Source organism: Mastomys coucha, unplaced genomic scaffold, assembly GCF_008632895.1.
Source record: "Mastomys coucha isolate ucsf_1 unplaced genomic scaffold, UCSF_Mcou_1 pScaffold16, whole genome shotgun sequence".
NCBI lineage: Eukaryota > Metazoa > Chordata > Mammalia > Rodentia > Muridae > Mastomys > Mastomys coucha.
This window is the reverse complement of record NW_022196898.1, coordinates 43,604,843-43,612,627: the sequence shown is the minus strand read 5'-3', so window position 1 is coordinate 43,612,627 and position 7,785 is coordinate 43,604,843. Positions and strand designations below refer to the sequence as shown.

Below are 7,785 nucleotides of genomic sequence, written 5' to 3'. Positions count from 1 at the left end.
ATCCCCAAGGTTAAGAGGATGTGAGCATCTTGGCCAGTGTTCAAGATCCCATGTGTGTCCTGCTTCTAAGTTGAACAGGCTGAGTCTGGGGAAATACGAATAAGACCACTCTTCTCTGTGAGCTGTTAACAGCTGTAGGGAACAGTCTGTAATCCTATCCTGTGCATGATGAATCCGCAGACACCTGCCTAGTGTTCAAGGACTCATTTTAGATGCTCAGCAAGTATTAAGTAAGTATGTGGGGCTTGTGGGGTTTGTGGGGATTTTCTTCTAATAGTTATTTTAATGCATGTGGGAGAGGTTGTGTCATGCATATCTGTGCAACATGTATATGCTCGGTGCTCTTGGAAGTCAGATGAGCACATCAGACCCCTCAGAACTATGGTTACAGATGATTGTGACCCTCCATGTGGTGCAAGGACATGGCCAGGGCTACCTGTGAGCGTGGGGCTGCAGAAGAGCAGGAGCACAGTGAGAACTGACAAACCCAAGAGCAGGGAGTGCAGCTGTTATAGGAAGGATACACAGCTGGAAGGGGGGGCTGGACGGAGTTTTGGATAGATGAACTGCCTTTTGAAGGTGGAGAATTGGAGTTTCGTTTGGACCTGAGAGAAGTGAGATTTTTTTTTTCTCTGTATAGACCTGACTGTCCTGGAATTCATTCTGTAGACCAGGCTGGCCTCCAACTTACATGCCTCTGCCTTCTGAGAGCGCTGAGAATATTTTTTTTTTTTTTTTTTTTTTTTTTATCAGCAGCAATACAGAAGGAAACTTGGGAGTCGAGTCGAACAATGGTTCATAAACACTGCTCCCATCCTCCAGACAAGACAGGCAGAGAAGAGGCACTATTTATTTATAGTCAAAAAAGAAAAAAGAAAAAAGTCTTCACCCTTCCTTTCATCATTCCCACAGTGATTTTAAAAAAAAAGATCAAGTTTCCCTCTGAGTAAGGAGCAACCCTGCATGGCCATGGGGACTTAAGGACTGCAAGAAGGAAGGTGAACTTTTGGGAGAATTGAGAGGGAGGAAGCATAGGAGGGGAGAGGGTGAACTTTGGTCCCAGCAGTGGGAGTCCTGAGTGGACCTAATCCAGGGCTAGAGGCCCTCCAGGAATAACAAGTTAGGATCCATCAAGGGGGTTGGCTCTAGGTCCAGCAGCTATGTAAAGATCTACTGAGCGAGTAGGCGGAGAATTCTGTCCCCTGGGAGAAGAATCATTTCAGTGCCCTCCCAGCTTTGCAGCAGCAGGGGAGGCGGGGTAAGTGTGGTGGGAAACAGAGGAATTTCCTCTCTTTACTTTCACAGTGATAGTGCAAAATCCAGAATGGATGTCCTCTTTATAGCCCTCCTTGTTGCACCACTTATCCTGGGTAAGTCTCCTTCAGACCCTGGCCTTTTGTACCAGGTCTTTTGCTATAAATGGGATGAGAGAAAAGATACAAAGAGAAGTACATTGGGCATTTCAGCAGGGAGTGGTACTGCTTTTCTCAGCTGTTGGAGTCCAGGGTTGGGGGCAGAGCAGGGATCTGGAAGGTGGAGCCGGGAAACTAAAGGCAAAGTAAAGTGAAGTCTTGTCAAAGAACAGACAGGTTGGTGGAGGATGGAGCTCTAAAGAGAGTTCCTTCAGCAAGACTGAACTCAGATTTCTGTCCCTGTCACCACAAAGCTGAGCAGAAGAGTGAAGAGCAGTGAAGGAAAGAAGTGGGCGCTTAGAAGCCAAGGGAGCAAGATTAGTGAGCGAAGCCAGAGTATCTCCTTCCCACAAAGTACAAGAAAACAAACCTTCTTTTAGCAAAGACATAGGTGTGAGAGCCAAGCTCGATGGCACATGCCCAGCTCTTGAGACATAGAGGGGAAAGGGTCAGAAATTCAAGGTCATCCTTGACTACATAGTGAGTTCCTGACTAGCCCCAGATAAATAATACGCCCTCAGATGGGTGTGGTGGCTCATGCCTTTAGTCCTAGCACTCTGAAGGCAGAGGCAGGCAGAGCTTTGAGTTTGGAGCCATCCTGGTCTACAAAGCAAGTTCCAGGACAGCCCGGGCTACACAGAGAAACCCTGCCTCAATAAATAAATAAATAAATAAATATTAAATACCCCCTGTACCAAAAAAACAGAACCAAGCTTGGTGTGGTGGCTTGCTCCTTTAATCCCAGCATTCCTGAGGCAGAAACAGAAAGGTCCCTGTGAGTTCTAGGCTAGTTTGGCTTACATGATGATTTCTAGGTTTGTTAGGGATACATAGCAAACAATGTCTTTTGTTTTTTGTTTTTTGTTTTTTGTTTTTTTTTTTAAAAGAAAAGAAAAGTAAGTATAGGTTGGCTTAGGACAGTAGAAAACTGGCTGCCTTCAGGGACAGGGTCCCAAGAGTAGCTTGGCTCCTTCCCCTCTTTGTTCTCTTGTCAGTCAGGTGTGTCACTGTTTCCCCTTCCTTTAAATCCTGTGTCCTTAGTTTGGGGGTTGGAGGGATGTGTTTAGCAGAAGGCCTGGAATTCTGGATTCAGTAATCAAAGCCATACAGTGTTAGTTTTGGAAGGGGAAAGAAGCTATGATGGGTCATCTGGTCCAGCTGACTTATTTTTAAGGAAGGTGTTATGAGCCCAGCTGTGGAGCTGCATGCCTTTAATCCCAGCACTTGGCAGGCAGAGGCAGAAGCAAGCAGATCTCTGTGAGCTGGAGGCCAGCCTGATCTACACAGTAGATTTCAGGACAGCCAGGGCTACATAGAGAGACCCTGTCTCAAAAGGGGTTGGGGGTATGAAGCAGACTTAATGAAAAGTGCTGCTTAGTTAGCTATGGAGCTGGAAATAAAATCAAATCTAAAACATTGAGTGTTAGAGTCTTTCATGAGAAAAATTTGGGAGCATATGGAATCTATATGGCTTTTCTAAATTTTTGGTCTGTCTTCCACTTTTAAAAGCTTCACATATGTCTCCCTTGGGGCTTAGAGGATGTGAAAGAATCTGCTTTCTGTCCTGGGAGTTCTGCACTGAAAGCAGAGTACTGGCCTCACTGCAGCTAGGAGCCAGGAGACTTGGGCCAACTTAGATGTACAGAGGCAGGGAGACCTCTGGAGAGGAAGCAGAGAGGAGGAAAGCTGGGAGATCTGGGATCAACAACATATGTGCTGTTGCTAAGGAGCTCCAGATGCCTAGCTTCTTGTGCATTGTTGCTAAGGAGCTGCGGATGCTTCTGACCTGTAACTCTTGTCCCTTGCAGGACAGGAATACGAGGGTGAAGAACAGCTGGAAGAGGGTGATTACTATCAAGTGGCCTATTATTATTACACAGTGACCCCTAATTATGGTGCGTATGTGAAAGGTTCTGACTCTTAGTGGAGTAGAAAGATTTGGGGACCACTTAGTTCCAAGACTGTCCTTCATTTTTCAAAAGAACAACAGGATCAGTCAACATTTTGGTTGTTGACAAAACTTTCAAGACTCTTGGTATTATTTCTTAGGCTTATGATTTAAAAAAAATGTAAGAATTTTATGTGTATGAATATTTTACATGCAGGTATGTCTGTGTACCACATGTATACCTGGTGCCTACACAGGTCAAAAGAGGTCATTGGATCCCCTGGAACTGTAGTTGTGAGCTAACAGTTGGGTCTGAGAACTGAACCCACATCCTCTGGAAGAGCAGCCAGTGCTCCTAACCTCTGAACCACTCATCTCTCCAGACCCTTAAGCTCATTATAGTTTTATGTTTTGGAAAATGGTTGGGACAATTTAGAAAATTTCCAATCTGTAAATTATTGTATATACTAGATTGACAATATAAATCCATACATACTCACAAACAGTTAAAAAAAGATTTAGTTTTCAGTATTATTTTAAATTATGTATATGTGGCGAGGTATGTACTGGAGCTGGAGTTATGAGGGGCTGAGGACTACTCAGTGTGGATTCTGGAAACTAAATTGGGGTACTCTGAAAGAGTAATCCATGTTCTTAACTGCTTGGCCATCTCTCTGGCTCAAATTCACAAATATTTAACACTATAGCTAACTAGAAGTAGGTTACACCAACACACGTTACAATGTAGGTTAGGGGAAGTACCCTGAGTGTGAAGTTTCTTCCCCTTTCATTTGTTTCTTTTTCTCTTTTCTCTTCTCCAGATGACTTTAGTGTAAACTTCACTGTTGATTACTCTGTGTTGGAGTCAGAGGATAGGTTGGTGAGTGACTTCTCTATCTGAGAGGGCCAGGACAAATAACACTAAAACAGAAACAGAAACAGGGAAGTGCTAAAATGTGAGGCTGGGTGTGGCAGTCCAGTTCTGTAATCTCAGCACTTGAGAAGCAGAGGCAGGAGGATTGCCATGGGTACAAGGTCAACCTGGTCTACATAGCAAGTTTGAGTCCAGCTGTGACTATATAGTAAGACTGTTTCAAGGGAAAAGAGAGAAAGAGAAAGAGAAAGACACCATACACACACACACACACACACACACACACACACAGAGAGAGAGAGAGAGAGAGAGAGAGAGAGAGAGAGAGAGAGAGAGAGAGAGAAGGCAATCTGATAAATAGTAACTAGGATGTAGGTCCCAAACAGACCTTTAACTATAGCTTGGAGAGGGAAGCCAGAACCTAGTGGGCAGTCAAGGGACTTGATGAGTGGAATACATACATACGCAATCTGTGTTAGCACCAGGCCCAGACAATCCCCGAGCTTCAGTTTTAGTCCTGTGGGGTTGGGGTTTGATTAGAAGGCTTGCTTGTAGGAAAAGATGAAAAACTCTAACTAGAGCATCTATTGGACGGAAGAAATGATAACTGTTTCCCAATCCTACCGAGGGCAGAACAAGTTGAATAAGAAGGTAACAACAACAGAAGCAGCAGAGACTACAGCCTCTTCAGACAGTCTTCATACAGAACCTGTGGACCATCAGAATCCTGTAACCACGAAACCAGTGACCACAGAACCAGTGAGTCAAATGGGGATGGAGGAGGAGGGAGCTATGGCATCTCTTACCCAGGCAGACCCCAGAGCTGTGACCTGCAGTAAACAGGCCAAGTCTTGCAGGAAGGAAGAACTGTATCATCAGCCCTGCCATGGAGGTATTCTAGTTTGGTTTTCTTTTGCTGTAATAAAACACTGACAAAACCAACTTGGGGAGGAAAGGGTTTATTTCGTCTTAAAACTACCTGGTCACACTTCATCCTTGAGAGAAGCCAGGGCAGGAGCTCGAGGCAGGAACTGAAGCATAGACTTGGGAGGACATTGCTTAGTGGCTTGCTCCCATGGCCTGCTCAGTTTACCCTTTTATACCACTGGGCACTCCCATATCAATCATCAATCAAGAACATTCTGCCAAAGACACTCCCACAGTCCAATCTGAGGGAGGCAATTCTCCAATTGAGGCTCCAGCTTCCCAAGTGTGCAGGTGTGTGTATGTGTGTGTGTATGTGTGAATGTGTTGAGGCCCGAGGACAAAGTTAGGGACTCAGTTTGTCAGGCTGCAGTGGCATGAGCTTTTACCCGCTGAGTTGTTTTGCCAATCCAGATTTTGTTTTAGATATAACTTGAGACCGATGCAGCTCTTGCTTGTTTGGTGTTCTGTAGGGAGGAGTGAACTTAGACTTGTTACCATTAAGGTAAGAGTTAAAGCCGCTGAAGGAAGAAGCCCAGAACAAATAGCTATTTTTGGTGTCTAGGGTATGACAGGAGAATCTACAGAGGGGGGCAGAATAAATCAGGAAAAAAAAAAAAGGGCCTGCATAGGTAATTTGAGAATTATGTTTTCACCATGTGGAGTTGGGGGACAGAAGGCTTTTTTGCAGGAGAGGATGAAGAAGAGAAAAAAACCTGAATAGGCCACCTGTAGGGATGCTGGATGGAAGCAGGACCAACCAGAAAGACATAGCAAGGCCCTTTAAAAAAAATGGCTGGTCATAGTGGTAAATGCTTTTAATCCCAACACTCTAGAGGCAGAGGCAGGTAAATATCTGTGCGTTCAAGGTCAGCTTGGTCTACCCAGCTAATTCTAGAACAGCCAGGCTACATGGTCCTCTTATTAGAAAACTCTTGAGCAGTAAGATGGCTCTTCGAGTAAAGTCGCTTGCTGACAAGTCTTGCTGCCCATGTTCGATCCCTAAGACCTGCTTGGTAGAAGGAGAGAAGAGGTTCCAAGAGCTGTCCTTTGACCTCCACACTTGTAACATCCTATACCCTCCCACCTAAATAACTAAATGTAAAATAAATTACACAAGGCCTTTCATATTTGCATAGTAACATCATATACATCAACTTAGGGATAAATTTACAGATATGTCAGGTTGGACTTTGGGCTTATAAGCAACAAGGAGCCTATTAAGTCCTCCAGCAGAGTAAAGACAATGACATGAACATTTAGGAAACTCTTCGTCTCACTATCTGGAAGGTGCAGAATGCAACAGTTTATACTGCCTCAGGAACACCTGCTAAAGGGCTGGACTAGGGAGTGCTGGTGCAAACTGAGAGGAGAAAAACAATGTTAGAAGAACATGCCTTGTCTATCTTCAGTGATAAAGAAGGAGAATTAAAATAACCTACAGACTCTAATCATGTTTAGGAAGAACCAGTGTGATGGCTCAGATGGCAAAGATGTCTGCCAGCAAGACAATTGGGGTTCAAACCTAGGACCCATGTCACGGAAAGAATGAACCCATTTCCCTAAGTTATCCTCTGACCTCTACACATGTACTCACACTCACTCATACACACACACACACACACACACAAAGATGAAATACAATCTAATAAACATGTTTGGGAAAATATTTGACCAAAATGGTAACAGTTGGCAGCCAGAGTGGTTTAGGGGGAAAGTGATAAATTGGACAGTCCTGTGTATGTTTTCTGAAGGCAGCTGAACTAGATCAGGAGTAGAGACCTAAGGGCAAAGTTATATTGTGAAAGTAGAAAGGCTGATGACTAAGTCAGCGGAGGCAGATAAATCAACCAAGGAAATAGAAGAGGCAGGCAGACAGCCAAGTTCGAGTTATAGGGAGAGAAAGCTTGATATAATCAATCAAAAGCTACTGAGAGCCCAAAGGGAAGGAGGCGAGGATGTCCCCCAGAATGTAGTATGAGTCATTAAGAGAAAAATTTGTGAAATAAATGAGGATGGAGTGTAAGCTGGGTGAGGTGTCTATGACTCCAAAGGCAGAGGCACTTGATCTCTGATTAGAGGCCAGCCTGGACTCTAAGTAAAAAACCCATCTCAAGAGTAAGGAAGGCCTGTGAAGTGGCACACACAGCTTTGATCCCAGCACGTGGGAGGCAGAGGCAGGTGGATTTCTGAGTTGGAGGCCAGCCTGATCTACAGAGTGAGTTCCAGGATGGCCAGGGCTACACAGAGAAACCCTGTCTCAAAACAAAACAAAACAAAACAAAACCAAAAAGCACACAACTTTATACTTTACAAAGGGCAAAAGGACCGAAGAGCAGCACATGTGCAGTTGAACACAAATGGGAGGATCCAGTGAGATTGGCAAGCAGACACCTGACAGAAAATACCCCACACACGTTTGTAAATGTGTGATAGGTTCTCTATAGATGGGAAGCCCCTCTTAAGCCCAGGAACTAAGTCTCATTTATACTTTCCCCAAAAAGCACCTAGCACAGTGACTAGTACAAAGTTGTGCACATAGAGGGTAAAAGAATAGAGTTGTGGCCTCCCAAGTAGGAAGGACTCTTATTGTGATAGGGAAGCAGGCGGACTCTCCTTTGAGACCACAGGTAATGAAAAAAGGGGTTAGTGTAAAGAGGTAGCTGTTAAACCCTCTCTCTCTCCAA

General features: G+C 44.5%; 1 protein-coding gene across 1 annotated transcript; it reads left to right on the top strand.

Moving 5' to 3' along the window:
• The first annotated feature begins 70 nt into the window (after positions 1-70).
• Positions 71-7,011, top strand: CUNH1orf54 (chromosome unknown C1orf54 homolog). Its single transcript, XM_031374856.1, has 6 exons — positions 71-230; positions 913-998; positions 1,306-1,370; positions 3,221-3,307; positions 4,122-4,180; positions 4,808-7,011. Exons 3-6 carry the CDS (start codon positions 1,325-1,327, stop codon positions 5,105-5,107), a joined length of 492 nt encoding a protein of 163 aa, XP_031230716.1. The 5' UTR covers positions 71-230; positions 913-998; positions 1,306-1,324; the 3' UTR covers positions 5,108-7,011.
• The last annotated feature ends 774 nt before the right edge of the window (positions 7,012-7,785 follow it).

What these genes read in the sequence shown, in the direction of transcription:
- CUNH1orf54 (XM_031374856.1), top strand. Translation starts at nt 1,325, where the DNA reads ATGGATGTCCTCTTTATAGCCCTCCTTGTTGCACCACTTATCCTGG. An exon ending in TGTTGCACCACTTATCCTGG is followed by an intron (nt 1,371 to 3,220) that starts GTAAGTCTCCTT and finishes TGTCCCTTGCAG; the next exon opens with GACAGGAATACGAGGGTGAA. An exon ending in TGGAGTCAGAGGATAGGTTG is followed by an intron (nt 4,181 to 4,807) that starts GTGAGTGACTTC and finishes TACCGAGGGCAG; the next exon opens with AACAAGTTGAATAAGAAGGT.